Source organism: Theropithecus gelada, chromosome 8, assembly GCF_003255815.1.
Source record: "Theropithecus gelada isolate Dixy chromosome 8, Tgel_1.0, whole genome shotgun sequence".
Taxonomy (NCBI): Eukaryota; Metazoa; Chordata; class Mammalia; order Primates; family Cercopithecidae; genus Theropithecus; species Theropithecus gelada.
This window is the reverse complement of record NC_037676.1, coordinates 82712480-82732872: the sequence shown is the minus strand read 5'-3', so window position 1 is coordinate 82732872 and position 20393 is coordinate 82712480. Positions and strand designations below refer to the sequence as shown.

Below are 20393 nucleotides of genomic sequence, written 5' to 3'. Positions count from 1 at the left end.
AATGAGTGAATATACCACTGTTTCTCTGTAAAAAGCTCACTATCAGTTCATAAAGTCAAACTCTTTGTTTAAAGCAATTTAGGAGACAATCTTCCTTAAATTCACAATTAACTGTTTAAATCCCTTTAAACTTCACTGACATAAATACAGTTTATCTCAAAGATCAGCTGTATTTAAAGTTACTTACCAGGGAATGTCTTTTTACATGTTCTCTTCGAGTAAACAGTTTTCCACAAATATCACAGCTAAATGATCTCACTCCTGTGTGAATGAGCAAGTGCCTTTTTAGTGTTCGTCTGTATTTGGCTACATAGCTACAATGAGGGCATTTTAACTTGTTCATGATTAGAGATGATTCACCTATGAGAATTAACAAAAAAAGAGAAAGTGCTTATTATACATTAAACAGAAAACTTGCTATCAAAACTTCTTATCTCTGAGAACAGCAATTATGTAGAACTACTGATACTTGTTTTTTAAAAAATGCAGAATATGAAAGCTTTTAATTCTTAACAATTATTTAATAATTCTGTATTTGTTTAGTTGACAAATACTTGCCATTTTCCCAAGTTTCTTGTTTTGGCCAAGATTCTGGCAATAATCCATACTTGAAATCATTTGAAGCACCTGGTATCAATCCATACTTGAAATCATTTGAAGTACCTGGTATCAATCCATACTTGAAATCATTTGAAGGACCAGGCATCAAACCATACTTGAAATCATGTGAAGTACCTAGTACAAGTAAAAAGTCTGAATTAGTAACGTTAATAAAGATCTATCTCTTATCAGAGTCAGAAAACAGAAAATATATTTATATCCTATGAGCATTATGATAGAACTTCTTAATGAGTTAAATAAAACTGTATTTTAGTCTAAAATTGAGATGTCTTCCTACTTTATTATCACAATTAAACAAAATACCATTCAACTATAATAGAAGAAATTCAGTTTAAAAAAAAAAAAATCATGGGCCAGGCACAGTGGCTCATGCATATAATCCCAGCACTTTGGGAGGCTGAGGCAGAAGGATCACTTGAGCCCAGGAGTTTGCAACCAGCCTGGGCAACATGGAGAAACTCCATCTCCGTCTCTACAAAAAAATTTTAAACATTAGCTGGGCATGGTGGTGGGTGCCTGCAGTCCCAGCTACTTGGGAAGACTATCTCTGAGACCAGGAGTTGCAGTGATTCAAGATTGCGCCACTGTACTCCAGCCTGGGTGACAGTGAGACCATGTCTCAACGAAAACAAACAAACAAACAAAAAAAGAGGTGCTGGTGGGGGAAAAAAAAACATGAGTATCATTTAACTGTGCAGACGCCACAAGAAATTACCCTTTTAAAGGATGGGTATATTCAAACCAGAACTCCTAATAGTTGCTTTTTTCTAACTACTCTATCACTTGAGATTATATCACCCTAAAGCCCAGCTATCAAATGGGATATTCTCCTTATTACAAACCCAGGACAGGCACATAATTTTAAGATTAATTAGTATAGAAAAATGGACTGAGAATAAAGAATATACACAGGATAATTAAAAATTTAAAGTTCTATTACTATATCATTGTTGTTTCAGACATATTAGGGCAAGGTAACTGAATGCTCTCAGGGTTCACTGAAATTTCTAACTCCATCCTTAAATAAAATAACGTGCAGAAGACAGAATCAAAATAGAATAATGCATGTGCCTAAGAATCTTCAGATTAGCAAGGGCGGGAATTATATCCACTGGATTTAATTCCATCTTTAATGTAATTCCTTGGACCAGGAACCTTTTGGCAATAGGAATATATCCAGAATCTTCCACATCTATTGCCACCCTGATCCAATCAATCGTGAGCTCTAGCCCCTGGACTGTCTTCAGTAGCCACCAAAAACTTGTCTCCCTACTTCCACTGTTGCCTTCCTGGAGTGTGTTCTGAGGACAGAAATCCCAGATTCTTTAAAACACTACCTTAAGGCAGATCACCATCAGCTTACAAGGCTGCAAAGACTACCCACCCTCACAGTAAAAGCTAGAGACTTTCAGTATCTTCCAAAGCTTTACCTGGTGGAGCCCTGGCTTCCAACCACCCTTTCAGTCACTCTACTCCAACCATACTGACCTCTGTGCTGTTCCTCATCCATGATAAGCATGCTCCCAATTCAAAGCACTTAAGCTGCCTAAAACACTCCTTGCCAAGATACAGTTCACTCAAGCAGCAATAATACATTTTCCTCCCATGGGCATCACGGTTTCAAAAGTAAAGAATGTTTACCCAAATAGATTTGCTAAGAATCATTTCCCATATATGTTCCCAGACATGTTGTTCCTCTTAAAAATTAAGATAACTTAAGATTCCTTTTGGTGAAAGTCTTAATACCCAACAAAGTAAAAATGTCTCTAAAGTATTTTAAAACTGCACATCATTACTATTACTGTAAACTGTGCTGTACTTGGAATATCTTGACCGGTTTTTGATGTAAAGAAAGCTCCCTGCACCCATAGCTACCTATAATTCAACTATAATTCATCATAGTTGCACCTAATTCGTGTTTGGAAGTAAGCTGTAAGAATCCTAAAGTGAAGCATTTCTGTGTGAGGGATAAAGAATGGGATGGAGGTGGTAGCCTGGAGGTCAACCTACTGTTAGTTTCACATTTCTAAATAAAGTTTGAGCTTTATGATCCATATTTCTTGTCTAAATCAGTACAAAGTCAAACTCCAAGACAGCAAGAACTGTGCCTATCTTACTTGCCTTGGTTTTCCTACTGTCTAAGACATATGCCCTACAATTACTTGTAGAATAAATGTTATCTAGCACATGCCAATAAGTTCTTCTGACTTGCTTAAAATAACTTGGGAAACTAGTATCAAAAGACATGTTAGATGTTCTAATATCTATAATTATTCACAACATATAAGAATAAGGAAATAGGCCAGGCACAGTAGCTCGTGCCTGTCATCCCAGTAATTTGAGAGGCTGTGGGAGGATCGCTTGAGCCCATGAGATTTAGGCCAGCCTGGGTGACAAAGCGAGAGCCCATCTCAGAAGAAAGACAGAAGAATATCCCTAAAACAATTTGTAAACTGAAAATCCGAGATTCAACATCCATGATAACAAGGAATGTAACACTATCTGGAACACAAAATGGTAATTCAAATTAAGTAAACCTTGCCCCAAATTTCTTCCATCTCTCCTAATTCTTACAACAGAGAATACTTGTAGGAATTACAAGAGTGGCCTGAATAAAGGTACTCTCATTGTAATTCACTACACTTAAGGATCATTGAGGTCACAGAGCTCTTCAAAATGGTGCTTACTGATCAATAATATCCTTCTAGGTACATTATTCCATAATAGAAAACTAAGGAAAAAGCAATGTAAGTTTTTGACATCAAAATCATCAAGCAAAGGCTGATCTCAGATGCAAAAATACTAATGAATCTAAATGTCCCCTTTAAGAGGAATAACCCTATATCAAAGATTTACAAATTTAAAACTTTACATATGAATTCACACACCCCTAACTAAACCCATTCTTGGACTAGATTTCAAAACTGAGAAAGCAAGTGCAATAACATCTTCTTGCGCTGTTAGCAATTTTCTGTACAAACAAAATCTTTAAAATTCAACACATCTGAAAACTTGTTTTGTAAATTCTTTTAGACAGTCAGGGGAAACCACCTTAAGGCAGTTTCTTCAGAAATGTGGCTTTATTTTCATCAGTACATACTGAATTCAGAGCCCATGACTACTTTTTGTAAGAAGTACCTCATTGTCTCTGTTCTCATCAACTTTGAAAACAATTCCAAAGCTAGTAAAACTGAAACAATCAATAAACATCCATATCTATCTTCAACAAATACTAGTTTTGTCACGTTTTTATGTACACACACACATACATGCTTTCTATGCACTATCTGAAAACATGCATGCTCATAACTTCAAGCCTAAATGCATCTTCTAGAACATGCTCCTAGATAACCACCGTATAAGGAATTTAAAATTGCTTATCACTTAACACATACTACATATTCTGATTTCTGGTTGGTCCCAAAATGTCCTCTTTAGTCATTTTGTGTTCCCATGATCTAAGCAAGATCCATGCTGCCCTTTAGTTTACTTCCTTGGTCTCCTTCAATCTAGTGGTTTCCCCACTTGTCTATCATAACATTAATATTTTAGAGTTTGGACTACCTGTCGTATACATCGATGTCTGGGTTTTCCTTTGTCATCAGATACAAGCTAAACAGTTTCTCAAGAATACTGCATAAGAAATGTTGTGTGCCAGGTAGTACATCAAATCAGCCAGCCTTTAATTTCAGTTTGTTCTCTTACTAATGACACTGAAGTTTAATCACTTAGTTATGACAATCTTCCTCAGATCTCTTTATTCTAAATTTACCTTTTCCCCTTTGCAAGTGGAAATCATCTATGGGAATCTATGGGAATAATTTGAGACCATGTGAATATGATATTCCCCAACAACCTTTCACCCAATCATAGTGGGACAAGCTCATTAACAGTGGCTTAACATCCACTGATGATTTTGAATTATTTCCTGTGGGGGTTGCAAAATAGCTATTTTTCCAATTCTATCATTCTTCTATCAGCTTGGCATTCTTCTGTAAAGATTGACTTTCTTTTATTCTATTTCATTCATAACATACTCATGAATTCTGTTTTTATTTTCATCAAGCTTCCTCCAATGCACTGCTGATATCACACAGAACTAATCAACATTTTCTATAGCCATTAACTACACCATTTTGCATAAAAACTAATTAAAATAAATTCAATCATTATCGTAATTACCATTTCCATTCCGTATCTATATACCAGCAGGAAGCCATAAGGCATATTAACTCAATTACTTTTTATATGTAAGAGTTTTTAAACTAAACAAATGACTCCCTCAAACATACAAAACCAGAAACATCAATTTGCATTTACCAATTTTCCAACGTCATCATAAACACAGCTAACATAGATTGAGAGTAGTTATATACAACAGAACCCCCTTATGGGAGAGAAATTACAGTAGGCTGCAGGTAAGATGTAACACTTCCCAATATTAAATGTACTGTTGCTAAAATCTTACTGTACCTACCAGCATCACCTCCATCTTGACTAGTGCCAGCTTCAGCCAATAAATTTGCATTCACATTCCTATCACCATCTGGCCCCGAGAGTAGAGCACCATCTAAATCTGAAAAGGAAACATAGAAAAATTTATCTACAAACCACACCATAGCCACCACCCAAAACACCACTCTTTCTTGGAACTGTTTCTTAAATAAAAAGTACCATCTGTAAGTACTGAATTATCTACTGTGTCCAATACTACAAGGCTCACAGAAGCCTAAGACATGTACAGTGAGTACAGTGTACTGGTTACGAATGGGCTGTAGAACCAGCGTGAATTACATGCCACTCCTATTTCTGTTACAGGCTACGTGACCAAGTGCCTTAGTTTCTCCCTAATTTATATCATAGATGTGATCTAGGAATCTAATTGGATAATGTAACAAGCCAAGTGTTACAATTATGGTAATTGACACTCAAACAATACTGCTAGTACTAACCAGTAAGTACTAGGTGTATAAAACACATTGTTGGTGCATCCGTATTGGTTCATAAGTGGATAAGACTAATTAAAGCTAGAATGCTTGACTGAAGTGGTGGCTCGGGCCTATAATCCCAGCACTTTGGGAAGCTGAGGTGGGCGGATCATTTGAGGCCAGGAGTTTGAGATCAGCCTGGTCAACATGGAAAAACTACACCTCTACAAAAAATACAAAAATCAACCAGGTGTGGTGGCACACACCTGTAGTCCCAGCTACTTGGGAGGCTGAGGTGGGAGGATCTGCCTGAGCCCAGGAGGCAGAGGCTACGGTGAGCTGAAATCACAACACTGCACTCCAGTCTAGGGCAACAGAGTGAGACCTCATCTCAAAAAAAAAAAAGTTTGACTGTCAGAATACAGAATATAGATGGCAAATAAAACCATGGGAGTGAAACAGATGAGACAGTGAGAAAAGATTAAGTACACTGAAGAATCCTAACATTTAATGAGTTACAAAAAAATATATAAAAACCCTTTAAGGGAAAAGTAGTCCACTTTGTCAACGCTCCCTAGAATTCAAGATGAATGCTAAAAATGGACATCACTTTCATTCAATAAGCACCTAGGATGTCACTGGTAATCTTACTGAGCGATACTGGTGAGTAGGTGGGCAAGCAGATAAAACGAGAGTGGTCTGTTGTGAGAAGATGATGATCAATTAAGAAAAAATGCTGACAATCTGAGAAATTTAACTATAAAAGGGAAGTATAGGAAATAGGGTAATGATTTTTTCTTTTTTAAGAAAGTGAAAGTTACGTTTTTTTTGGAGACAGGGTCTCCCTCTGTCACCCAGGCTGGAGTGCAGTGAGATGGTGCAGTGGCACGATCTCAGCTCACTGCAACCTCTGCCTCCCAGGTTCAACCGATCCTCCTACTTCAGCCTCACAAATAGCTGGGACTACAGGTGTACACCACCACACCTGGCTAATTTTTGTAATTTTTTGTAGAGACAGGGTCTCACTATGTCGCCCAGGCTGGTCTTGAATGCCTGGGCTCAAGCAATCCTCCTGCCTTGGCCTTCTAAAGTGCTGGGAGTACAGGCATGAACCACAGCACCTGGCCAAAAGTTACATATTTAAATGCTGACAGGAAGGAGTCACTAAAGGGAGAAGTTAAAGATACTAAAGATATTGCTGCGAAGAGAAGGAATTAACCATTGTGTAACATTCCTAAGGAGTCTTGCGATATAGGGGCACAGGTCTGGGTACTTAAGAGAGACAGCAGAGAATCAGTGTTAAAGCCAAAACTTAAGGACAGAGTTAAAGCCAAAACTTAAGGATATTCCACCAGGCTGTTGGTTTCTCTTTTCTCTGTAAGGTGAAATTAAGTAGAATGTAGCATTATTGCTTAGAATAAATGGGTTAGAAGCCAGAACAATGAACAAGCATTTAATGTGGAAAGAACAGTAAATAGATACAGAACTCCTCTGCCCAATCCTTAAGAACAGTATGGATACTGTTTAGGTATTTTCCCAGTATTTATCATAATGCATGATAAATAAAAGGCTTTTTAAAATATTGTTTGCCAGGCATGGTGGCTCAAGCCTGTAATCCCAGCACTTTGGGATATATATACACACTATAGTTAAATGCTGGCTTGAATAGTCTGCCCTTTGCAACTTGTATCACTAAACAAAGTTTAGTTTTAATTCATGGTATCTGAAGAATAATTTGGTTTTTTGGTCTACAATTAAACTAAAACCTATCATGAACTGAAAATATTTAACTGAAATTTAGTGGTTTTGTTTTCTTAAAGTTAAATGTATTTCAATAATCAAAAAATAACATTGGTCAGGCATGTACTAGTCCTAGCTACTGAGGAGACTGAGGTGGGAGGATGGCTTGAGCCCAGGAGTCCAAGGCTGCAGTGAGCTACAATCACACCACTATACTCCAGTCCGGGCAAGAGTGAGACCCTTTCTCAACAAAATTGAAATAAAAATAAAAAATACAATTATTCAATTTCACTAGACTTCTCTATCTTTTTTAAAAAAGTCATCATTCTGAAATGCAGTCTGTTCAAAGGACATTTCTCACAATTCTGCTGAGTGGGTTTTCAAATACAGGTTTCTATTTATGCAAAATTCTATAGTGAACTGCTGAAGGCTTTCCTCAATTCTTAAGAGGCATCTCCTATCTCCTACCCTACCCCTAAAGTATTATATTAGAACTTGTGATTTCTAATTCTACATGGACAACAAGTATAGACCTTCTTGGCCAAAACCTTACGAAATAAATTGCAAGTGTATTTGTCTCATGTCTCTTTTGAAAGGCACCAACTACTTGGTTCTTGATATCAAAAACAAATCTCAATAACCGGTGAGTTCTTCCAAGTTGACAATCTTTTGACAATAGTGTGCTTAACTTTCAGGACGCAATATATTATGTCACTGCTTACCTTATTCAAAACCAGCTAAACCACCTAGTAACTCATTATTAGAGATGTTGATGTGAATGGAATAGAAGCCAGACAACCAACCATTTACTTGACATGAATAAATTTTGCTTCATTAGGAAGCATGATAGCAACTCTTGGTCATCATCTTTTTCTCTAAAATTACAAGATTACAAAATAAACTCTAATACACTTGCTTTTGTGATATCAAATATCTTCCTATGGGAATCTTAAGCTTCATTTAAAGGTAGCAAAAAAAGGGCTAAGATTTCTTTGCAAACAGCACAAATCCTTTCTGAAGACTGATTCAAACATTAGTTTCCTTACCCCTCTTCTCACTACTGCACTTGTCTAACACACACACACACACACACACACAGAAACACCACACTGGTTTCACAAGATGACAGCTATTTTTCTGACTGGTGGCAGGTACACCTGTGGCATGTAATATTCAAATGACCAGAACTAAATGACAAGCCATGTAGGATGTCTTCTATTTTAAAAAATGTCTTTTCTCAGTGAAAAGATAGCAATCTCTATAACAAAAACAGATTGTATGCATCCAGCAGTAAAATCTTTCAACATTTTATCAATGAGCAAACTAAGGCTGAGAGAGGTTAAATAACAAGCTAATGGCAGAGGTCTGCACTATTTAGTAACTGTATTACATTGCTTCCCGACAGTTTATTACAAGCACCAAGCCTCAGGGCCTGGCACCTAAGCAGGCAATCAAAAAACTGCAATTTGCAATGCTGGGAACATGAGAGCAGAAGTATATTCACACGTACTTTGCTGCTGACACTTGATATGCTCTTTTTGTGAAATGAACAAAAATAAACATTAATTCCACTCTGTCTTAAACCAGCATCCATTTTATTACTTTCCCTTTATTTAAAAATACATTCTCCAAAATCTTAAGGATACCAAGGTACTAGCTATCATTGCTCTTTACAGTAAGACTTTTTGTCTACTTTAAAGCAACCTCCTCCTTAGAATTCACATTTATATATTTCCCTAATTAACCATGTATTGCATTTTAAAAAATATATTCATGAGAGGTATTATTCATGGAAGGACAGATACAGTGGCTCATGTCTGTCTCAGTACTTTGGGAGGAGGCCAAAGTAGGAGGATCGCTTGAGCCCAAGAGTTCAAGGCTGCAGCGAGCTCCCACTGCACTCCCTCCATGGGGAAAGACCAAGACCCTGACTCCTAAAAAAAAAAATGAAAATATTACCATAGATTTTTAAAAATCTTATAACAAACAGTGGAAAAAGAATGAGATGGGATTAAAAGACTGGTCTAAATCTCAGTCTCTACCTCCCAAAAATGTGCCCTTGACCAATGATATTAGTAAATGAAAATACTGAGCAAAGTACAAGACAAAACAAAGTATCATTAAAGACAAGACTGGAGGCGGAGCTTGCAGTGAGCAGAGATCCGGCCACTGCACTCCAGCCTGGGCGGCAGAGCGAGACTCCGTCTCAAAAAAAAAAAAAAAAAGACAAGACTAATCTTGGTGCCTTGGTCATGTCAGGAATCTCTTAGATCATGGTGGGCTACCAACCCTTCTGAATTATGTGTGAAGTGAGTAGTATAGCATCTGCCTGTGAATGCTAAATTAAACAAGACTGAGTTGGAAAGAAGGTTCCCCGACTATTTGCTTGTGATTCTCAATATTCCAACCATTAGGCAAGTGCAGACTAATCCAGATTTTCTTAGAATACAAATACTCTTGAAAAGATAGGAGACAAGACACTGGGAAAGAAGTTTTAAGAAACAGCTAAACAAGTTGTATAAAAACTCAGACTCAGATCCACTCAACTTTCATTTTCATATAAATACATATCAGCGCAAGTTTCTCTTATGGTAACAGTTTCAGAACTAAAAGCAAATGCATTCGGTGCTGCCCCTCCCCACCCCCAAACAGGTACAGACTTTTTCTCTTCGGTTTTCTCCTTTCAATGGACAGTAAATTCAGTTGCAAATGTATTATATAAACCACCCTTTACAGTTCCTGCCCTTTTAAACTCAAAATAGCTTCCCTTTCACTCGCAAACTCATTGACAAGTGACTGACCCATCTTAGACTAGGCTCAAGTGCTTCTTCCTTGCATTATTCCAAAGTGCTGTTATTTCTCCCTAACAGGTTCCCCCAGTACATGCCCCACCTCCAATCCATGAAAAATGCTCTTAAACTTTGTAGTCTTAAATACAATATAAACAGATCAAATCTCTAGTTAAAAACCACTCATTACTTCAGAGTCTGTAAAACAAGTCACAATTTATTACAATACAAAAATAACTAGTTATACCTATAGACAAGGTGGTAGGAAATTGGAGATGTCCCCACACTACTCCCTTTCTATTCTTCTACACACTCATTCCAATTTCTTTCCACCTTGCAAGTCAACAAATGCTCTTCTTCTCCTCCTAGCAAACCTGTAAATAACAAAAGATTCACTCACACTGCCTTCTCTATGAAGCTTTCCCCAACTCTCCTGGACAGTTAGGACTGTTCCACTGCACCGCCTCATGCATCTTAAATAGTCTACTTTTAACATTTATCACAGGGCACTGCGTATGCTTCTACCCCACAGTCAGCCTATTGTGAATAAGTTCCACATAAGGGACTCCTCAATCTTGACATTATGTGGCCTATTGCTCGGTGTCTTTAGATTTTAAATAAATACATTTCCAAATTTCCTATTGTATGTGGAAAGCTATTTTGGAGTTCCCAGAAAGTTGTAACATTTCTGAAGAGTAAAGCTTTGAATGAAAATTTACACTATCTGGTCACCCTACTACATATAAGGCTGTATCAGAAACCAAAAATTCAGTTCTATAAAAAACTTTCAGGGACTGACCTTTATATGGTTTAGACAATTTAACACCTTCAGCAGGAAGAAGTCACAAAAACGTCTTAACTGACCCAGCTCTTCAGCTTCACTCTGATCACTTAAAGAGTTTCTAACTTACAGGTAATAATCACCAGTGCAGCCACTTCTTGGGTCAAGTACAATACAGGGAAGGAAAGCCAACAGTAAGCAGAGCAAAAGTGGAAAAAGTGGCAGACTACTATTTCCACTACCATATGGTTGCGTACTACCATCTTTTAAAATTAAATACTGAAGATTCTTATGCATTAGTATATCGTATAACTCATTAACTATTATTTATTTTTAAAAATAAGCATCAAGGCTGAGTATGGTGGCTGCAACCCCAGCACTCTAGGAGGCTGAGGCAGGAGGAGAGTTGAGCCCAAGAGCTGGAGACCAGTGTGGGCAAATAATGAGACCCTGTCTCTATTTTTAAAATCTTAAAAAAAATTAGTCAAGAGTGGTGGCCCGTGCCTGTAGGTGTGCCCAGGTACTCAGAGGCTGAGGCAGGAGGATCACTTGGGCCCAGGAGTTTGAGGCTGCAGTGAACTATGACCACTGCACTCCAGCCTGGGTGACAGAGGGAGATCTTTTTTTTTTTTGAGACATAGTCTCGCTCTGTCCCCCAGGCTGGAGTGCAGTGGCGCTGTCTTGGCTCACTGCAACCCCCGCTCCCGGGTTCATGCCATTCACCTGCCTCATCCTCCCAAGTAGCTGGGACTACAGGCGCCCGCCACCACGCCCGGCTAATTTTTTTGTATTTTTAGTAGAGACAGGGTTTCACCATGTTAGCCACGATGGTCTCAATCTCCTAACCTTGTGATCCACTGGCCTCGGCCTCCCAAAGTGCGGGGATTACAGGCATGAGCCACCGCACCCAGCCTTTTTTTTTTTTTTGAGATGGAGTCTCGCTCTGTCACTCGGCTGGAGAGCAGTGGCACGATCTCTGCCTCTCGGGTTAAAGTGATTCTCCTGCCTCAGCTTCCCGAGTAGCTGGGATAATAGGCACGCGCCACCATGCCCAGCTAATTTTTGTATTTTTAGTAGAGACAGGGTTTCACCATGTTGGCCAGGATGGTCTCGATCTCTTGACCTCCTGATCCACCCGCCTCAGCCTCCCAAAGTGCTGGGATTACAGGCGTGAGCCTCAGAGGGAGATCTTGTCTCTTAGTAAAATATAAAATAAAATAAAATAAAATAAATAAGCATCAGGCTTTCAGCATCCTCCCCCCAATTATTAGAACCCCAGTTACTAATGAAAAATGAAATTAAATTCTGATTTGTAGCTCATCCTTCATAGCATACTCCATGGGATGCCTAAAAGGTTTGGCAAAACACCCGGAATCTCCTAAGAGAATAAAAACTAATCCAGGTCCATAAATCTGTTATGTGAGACCCTTGGGGTAAGACTTAGAATGTAGAATGTTTCAGATTTTATAGCTATGACTGTAACACCTCATGTGGGGTCTGGAGTAGCACCCTATAATCAAAACATTAATATTTATACAAAACATTAATATTTATACAGTAAAACATGAATATTTGTAGGGCATGCTGGCTCACGCCTGCAATCCCAGCACTTTGGGAGGTTGAGGCAGGCAGATCACCCGAGGTCAGGAGTTCAAGACCAGCCTGACCAACTTGGAGAAACCCTGTCTTGTCTCTACTAAAAATACAAAATTAGCCAGGCATGGTGGCACATGCCTGTAATCCCAGCTACTCAGGAGGCTGAGGCAGGAGAATCACTTGAACCCGGAGGCGGAGGTTGCTGTGAGCCGAGATCACACCATTCATTGCACTCCAGCCTGGTCAACAAGAGTGAAACTCCATTTCAAAAAAAAAAAAGAAAAAAAGCCCATGAATATTCACATTTAAGGAAGTAAAAAAATATAAATAGCTGCTTTGTTGCCAAAATGATTAAGAAAAAGCTTTGGGTCTCTAGAGCTTTTAAGATTTCAGAATTTTAAGGTAGAAATTTTACTTCTTTCCCATTAGGGAGGCTGTCTGGGATATACTCAAGGCTAGTATTGTGGCAAAACTGAATCTAAAGCCCAAGTCTCCTTCACCAAAGCCATGTCCCATGGTTTTGAAACGTATTTTAGACTGGACACGGTGGCTAAAGCCTGTAATCCCAGCACTTTGGGAGGTCAGGCTAGAGGATCCCTTGAGCCTGAGACCAGCCTCCTAGGCAACAAAGCGAGACCTTCATCTTTACTTAAAAAAAAAAAAAAAAAAAATTAGCCAGGCATGGTGGTGCACGCCCACCTGTAGTCCCAAGTACTGTGGGGCTGACTGTGGAAGAGTGAGGTGAGAGAATCACTTGAGCCCAGGAGGTAGAGGTTTCTGTAAGCCATGATCGTGACACTGCACTCTAGCCTGGGTGACACAGCAAGACTCTGTCTCAAATATACGCCTTATTAGGATTTGTTAAATCTATCTAGTTTGAATATTCTTTTCTCAAAATAGTTTTCAAAGTACCAAATTATATGCTTTTTTACCAAAAAAGCAATTACACAAATAAACGCAAAGCTTAAACCTGATTTCAACTCTACTTGTAAGGATTAATACAAACCTAAAAATGCTGCAAAACTCCTTTTCCATCAGAAGTCTAGGTGAAAGAAACTTCCAGATTATTTAAAAGAATTCTAAATTTTATCTTTTGATCAACTAAAATTACCTTACATTTGAGTACTCGTATGGCATAAGAAAAAAAATCATTTACACAGACTACATCAGCTTGTGGCAAAGATAAAAAAATATAACAATCGACTGCATTTACTAGAAAATATCTGAGGAAACTGTCCAATTATATTACTTGGTGTTAACTACATAAAAAATGGAGAAATTCCTTTCGGAAGACGGTACCAGGAAGTTTGTCATCCTGGTAGAACTGGTATGTTTTTCTCTTTTGAGTAAGGCTGTTTAGTATCTTAGAGCCAATTAAAAGCTTAATTAGGGCAACCACATTTATATCCATGATGAGCACTCTTCTTTGCCAATTTTACTTTATTTTGCTAATTTGTTTCTTTCGTCATTTCAAAATAAGGTATGTATGCATGCAACGTATATACAGAATAAAATTATTCATAATAGGCAGAAGTTGCTAGTATGACAGGTATAAATTTAAAAATCTAGGCTCAGAAAACCATGTTCCTTGAGCCCACAGAATAAAGTGATTTTAAAAAATGAGATTAACACCTGACTTGTTCTAGTTAAATGGGACACAACATGTGTGAACACACATTGTAAAACAAATTTAGGCACTAGTTATCTGTACTTCTGTAATTCAATTTCTAATCTCAGGTAATCTACTTTATTTGGCTAAAATTTAATGTTTCCTGGTTGCAAATCAGCAAGACAAGGATTTTGAAATTTTTACATTATCAGAGCAATTCATTCATGACATCATTTTTACCCTTATTTGATTACCCAGATTTTAGTTTTTGCTGACAGTTTTAATTATTCCATAATCCCAGTATGTGCATACTCTCTTAGGACAGAAGTTTCTAACTTTCCTGAGTTCTACCTTCAAGTATTCTTGTGTATCAGAAATGATCTGAAGTGAAGTCTAACAACAAATATGAGGCTGTAGTGAGTCAAACAACAAATACATTAATTTCAAGATAAAAAAATACCATCTGAATAAAAACTCTGCAGCTATGAGTATACCTTCTTATCTCAATTTTTAAAAGGCACCCAAACAAAAGCTTCAACATTATATAAGACAGCATTATTAGAGCTCTATCTTACAAACTCTGGGCTGAAGACCTGGGAGAAGTCACAGTAACTAGAAGAGACCCACAAATCCAAACATGCCAAGCATTGTTTGAAGACTGAACAATTCACTAAGACTTTTCAGATGTTTGCTACAGAACTTTACATTCATTTAAAAGCATTTATTTCATGGAAAACTTTTTGTTTTCTCAATAAATGGAAATTAAAGCATAACTAATGATGAAGGGGATCATAAAAATATTTTAAAGTTAAAAGGAACTAATTTTTTTAAAAGATAGGAATCTACTACTTTAGTGGTTAATTGCAAGGTTGTAATGCTGGATAGTCCTAAATATGAAACCTGCCTCTTTCTACTTTTACTAGCTGAATGACCTTGGGAAGGCCTTAACCTTGGTAAACACAGGCTGACTGTTCTATATTGGTCAGAACTTGCCTGGAAAGTTAGAATAAATTCTGTGCATTAATTACAAGGTGGGCAGAAGAGCACATAGCCTACAAAAACAGGACTTTTTAAATGTCTAACATTTGAAGGGTTATCAGGTAGATTAGAGGAATTAGGTTAGGTTTAAATTATACTATTTCAAGCAGGGCGCAGTGGCTCATGCCTGTATTCCCAGCACTCTGGGAGGCCAAAGCGGGCAGATCACTTGAGGTCAGGAGTTCCAGACCAGCCTGGCCAACATATAGTGAAACTCTCTACTAAAAATACAAAATACAAAAATTAGCTGGGTGTAGTGGTGCACGCCGGTAGTCTCAGCTACCTGGGAAGCTGAGGCAGGAGAAAGCTTGAATCTGGGAGGCGGAGGTTTCAGTGAGCCAAAATTATGCCACTGCACTCCAGCCGTGGTGACACAGGGAGACTCTGTCTCTCAAAAAAATAAATAAATAACTAAATACAATTAATTAATTAATTATAAATTATACTATTCCCAATGACAGAATTAGGAAGTTATAGAGAAGCAAATTTTGGCTACATTTAAAATGACTACCTAATAATCAGTCACCCTACACTGGAAGCTGCTTAAGGAAGTCTTTACAAGCAGTCAAAAAAATCAAGCTGAGGCTAAGACCACCTATTTGGCATTTGGTAGAAAGCACACAGCACCGGAAAACTGATGTGAATAACCTCAATAGTCTTTTCCAAGTTTAAGGAGGACTGCCATGACCAAGAGAGTTATTTCATATTTGTCACTTCATTTTCATAATCTCTAAAATCAACACAATATTTTAATGAGGAAACTGAGGACAAGAGCTTAATTTGATCATGGACCACAGTGGGTAGGTGGCATAGCTTATTTTCAAATTCATTATGTTTGATTCAATTTAGGCTCTTTCCAATATAGTAATATTTGCTGATCTCAACCTTAACTCACAGAATTACCTATAGAACCTTAAAAAAAATTCCACATCCAAACCACATTCCATACCAATTAAACTGGAATCCACAGGAAGAGAGACCCCTTACAGTATGTAATGCTCCCAAGTGATCCCAATGTGCATAGCCATGATTAAGAACCACTGCTATATACAAAGGGTTGGCAAGTTTTACTGGAACACACCTACCTTCATTTGTTTACATATTACAAATGACTGCTTTCATGTCACAAGTGGCAGAGTTGATGAGCTGATTTTTATGGCCAACAAAGGTGAAAGTCTTTTTTTTTTTTTTTACTGTTTTAGCCCTTTACAGTAAAAATTCGCCAGTCCTTGGCTCTAAATCATATTTTACCCTAACCATAATGCTCGAGACCCATTTTTGTTTCCACCAAACAACATTGGTGGCACTGATAGAACCAAATTTGTGAGTTAAGCAAGGTTCGGATACCAAACTGGTAACAACAAAATGAAAATGATCCTTTTTAAGAGATGGCTGGGCACGGAGGCTCACACATGCAATCCCAACACGTTGGGAGGCCGAGGTGGGTGGATTTGAGGTCAGGAGTTTGAGATCAGCTTGGTCAACATGGTGAGACCCCATCTCTAGTAATAATACAAAAATTAGCCAGGCATGGTGGCATGTGCCTGTAATCCCAGTTACTTGGGAGGCTCAGGTAGGAGAATCGCTTGAACATGGGAGGCAGTGGTTGCAGTGCACCAAGATTGTGCCACTGCACTCCAGCCTGGGAAACAGAGTGAGACTCCATTTAAAAAAAAACAAAAACAAAAACACACAGACGTAAGAGATAAAGTATGTTACACCACTAATTAATTTACGATAGAACTAATCCATTGATACAACCATGGCTAGGAAATACTTGATAAAAATTGCTAGTAATATTATTTTTGAAAGTATGCATTGTAGTTCATTATTAATGCTTTTCTTTAAATCACTCCAATTATATGTGGCATTAATTTTTTAAATGGGGTTACTGCTGTTGCCATCAAACAACCACTACACCCAAAAGATCTTATTTATTCTTTAAGGAAAAGTATGTGTATTTAAAAACACTACAGGGTTCCCACTATACTGTTAAATAGGAATAATCCATACAGCAGGAAGACAATGTAGCTCTAATAAGAAATTTGTCAAGGTCTTCTATATAATTAAGACAAAACAAAGTGCTGGCTAAGGAGTCTATCTACCCTTAATATTTTATTTAACTAAATTGTCTCGGGGATTTTATTGTTAAAACTTGATATAAAGTACAAGAAAAAAGATCAACAAATAGTATTCATTATATATACACACTAGCTGATTTTCACACAGTAAAAATTTCACTCACACACACACACACACACACACACACACACGCACACACTCCTACCTCTGAAAGCTAACCCAAATCTAAAAAGCCAGAGGAACATTTCACAGGATTACTATGGCATTTTGCCCTCTGGCAACTAAAAACAGTGATTCCTTTAACAGAAAATACTCAATCCTCAAATGGCCACCATCGTGTAAATTAGACACTGAACAGTTATGGTGCTTTGAAGTGAAAAAAACAAGCATTAAATAATGTATGACAGTGGTGGACAAGCCTCGGGTATGCATAGGAAACCTCAAACCCACTGAGCTTCTTCAAATAAAGATACACACAGTCAGATTAAACTAAAGACTTAACAACGGTCTTCTTCTTTTAAAAAAATTCCCACTATCAATGTGATTCTCTAAGATTCCTATATAACTTTTGGAGGGAAATATATTGAAGAGAAAGGCCTCAGAGGCTTTGCAACTAATGCAAAGGTGAATGAAAATCAGGTGACAGTGGACAAACAAAATAGCTTCTAGTGTGAGAACAGAACAGCAGCTGCTCTAGGCCAGATGTGGTGACTCATGCCTGTAATACCAGCACTTTGAGAGGCTGAGGCAAGCGGATCACCTGAGGTTAGGGGTTTGATACCAGCCTGGACAACATGGTGAAATGCCATCTCTACTAAAAATACAAAAATTAGCTGGGTGTGGTGGCATGCACCTGCAGTTCCAGCTACTCAGGAGGCTGAGGTAGGAGTACTGCTTGAACCCGGGAGGTGGAGTTTGCAGTGAGACTCCAGCCTGGGCTACAGAGTGAGACTCCCACTCAAAAATAAATAAATAAATAAAAACAGAAGAACAGTAGTCCTAAATAAACTAGAATACCATAATCTCATAATTGGCAAAATTCTTTGAAACACTTAAATATGTTTTAACAGCCAAAAATAAAATAAAAAAGGTTAAGGTGGTCTCTGAAATAACAAAGTGATTATATATTACAACTAAAGATTCCATCTTTCCCAGCACTGGGTATAAAATAGTGAGCACAGAGGCTAAAAATGAGGAAAGTCAAAGACCTATACATGCAGCAGAGTCCACGTTCCTTAACAATATATGCAATACCTGGCTATTAATACATCTTTTGATAAACTCACATATATATGTGTTGAAAAAAGACAAAGAAAATATACCAAATATGTAATGCATTTGAATGATGTCCCCTCTTCTTTTGTAAACAACTTTAGTATTACTTTATAATTAAAATAATTCAATTAAAAATATACTTCAAGGTTATATCCAACTAGAATTAAGATGAACAAGGAAGTATCTTTGTATATATATTTACCTGGTTCTTCCTTGATGAGTAGTGTATTTTCTTCTGGATAGGCAACAGGTGGCTGCATCACTGAGCAATCTTCTAAATTCGTTTCATTATTAGGTGGAATATTATAAATAAATCTTTTTGTAGTTTGGTTTTTCCTCCTTGTTTTGCCAGTCTCTTGAATTCCCTGGGAGCCCATATTATTCCAAATAAACACTTTTGTTTGACCTTCACATTCATTTTCAGCCATTTCAGGAGATCCATCCTGGACCCAACTACTGTCATTCATTTGGTAGTTTTCTATTTGGCCCTCGTCGACATTACAACCATCATTTTCAACCTTTACATTGCTTGCCAAATTGGTAAGATTCCGTGTTGCCCAAAAACTGGCAATTTTTTGATCCCGTGATGAAGACAGACCATCTCTATTAACTGGTTTTCTATTATTATAGTCCACAACTACAGACTCTGGAGCTTCTGATTTAATGCTTATATTTAAGGCATCTTTAATGAAATTTCGGCAAGTTTGAACAACTTCACTCATCTGAAGATAGCTGGCCACTGTCATAACTTCAATGGCATTTTGGCTTGTGAGCACCAGGTTACCAGAATACAAGAAGTCCAAGATGACTGAAAAACCTTGAACTGCAGCAATATCTAAGTGGGTAGTATTGTTTTGGTTAGGGCTTTCTTTGTTTGAAAAGCAATATAAAGTCTTAAAGAAACGGCTGCCTGCAACCAGGATGTTCTTATGAGCTTTGAAGATTTTTCCGCTTACCACAATGCTGACATCACAAAGAATACCTTTCTTTCTCTGTTCATTTAGTTGTCGCAGAAGTTGATAGCAATAAGAGTTCTCATTTGGCCTACTATTAAAGTCACAGTACCCCTCTTCTGATGGTATTTCTGACTCCTGTAATTGGATAAAAAACATTAGTATTAAACTCTATTGACTTTTTAAAAAACTCCCAAACCAAGGAAAACAATTATCAAGCTTTTAAAAAGCGATAATCAAATATATGAATCTGTAAGTAATCAAGAAAGAGAGTGAACAATGGTGGTGCAACCCACTGCTATTATTTTAAAAAAAAATCAACACATCTGACTGAAGATCAGCAGGATTTCATTTTAAAAATAACATTCATCATGTTATATCTTTCAAATATAAGCTAAGAATATGAATTGAGAATTTCTTAAAATTAAAAAGAGCAATTATTTTCTTCAGAAAAGAAACTTTCATTTATAGGAATCAAATGAGTTTGCTTTATCTCTGATAGGAAAGCAGCAGTCTCCCCTGATTGAACTTAAACTATCCAAGTTATATTTTGTGCTAGGCATATCACCCTGTCTACCATTAATAAAAAGGTAAATTTTAAGTCTTGGCAAACATTAAAATCAAACAGTTTAGGTCAATGAAGTTAATTAAATCTAACTAGAGATAAAGGTAAGACCCTAAGGGGAAAATCTGCTTCAACTGCAGGAATATCTAGTTATATAATTTCCTATCAACTTTCAAAACAATTTATCTCTTTAGGGTCATAAATACTATAAACTGTAAGGTAAATTAAAATTCCTGAATTCAAAATTCTAAATGTTTATAAATTTTGCTTCTTATCATACAGGTATTCATTATAGACCTACTTGCAGTCACAATTAAAATTGTGTGATATAATCGTAAGAGTATGAGCTAGAATTCAGAATGCTGTCTGTACCAGCTATTAACTGCGTATCCTTGGAAAGTCACTATCCCCGAGCC

General features: G+C 37.4%; 1 protein-coding gene across 4 annotated transcripts in view; it reads right to left on the bottom strand.

The window, feature by feature from the left end:
- Positions 1 to 20393, bottom strand: part of ZBTB10 (zinc finger and BTB domain containing 10) — a 42290-nt gene that overhangs the window by 7132 nt on the left and 14765 nt on the right. For 2 of the 4 annotated variants that reach the window (XM_025395013.1, XM_025395010.1), the window contains exons 2-5: positions 18662 to 19550; positions 5099 to 5197; positions 559 to 735; positions 188 to 360 (exon numbers count right to left, since the gene is read on the bottom strand). In XM_025395013.1, the coding sequence (XP_025250798.1) occupies positions 188 to 360; positions 559 to 735; positions 5099 to 5197; positions 18662 to 19550 (1338 nt within the window). The remainder of the gene's footprint in view (positions 1 to 187; positions 361 to 558; positions 736 to 5098; positions 5198 to 18661; positions 19551 to 20393) is intronic. The other 2 variants (XM_025395011.1, XM_025395012.1) reach the window with 2 other exon arrangements.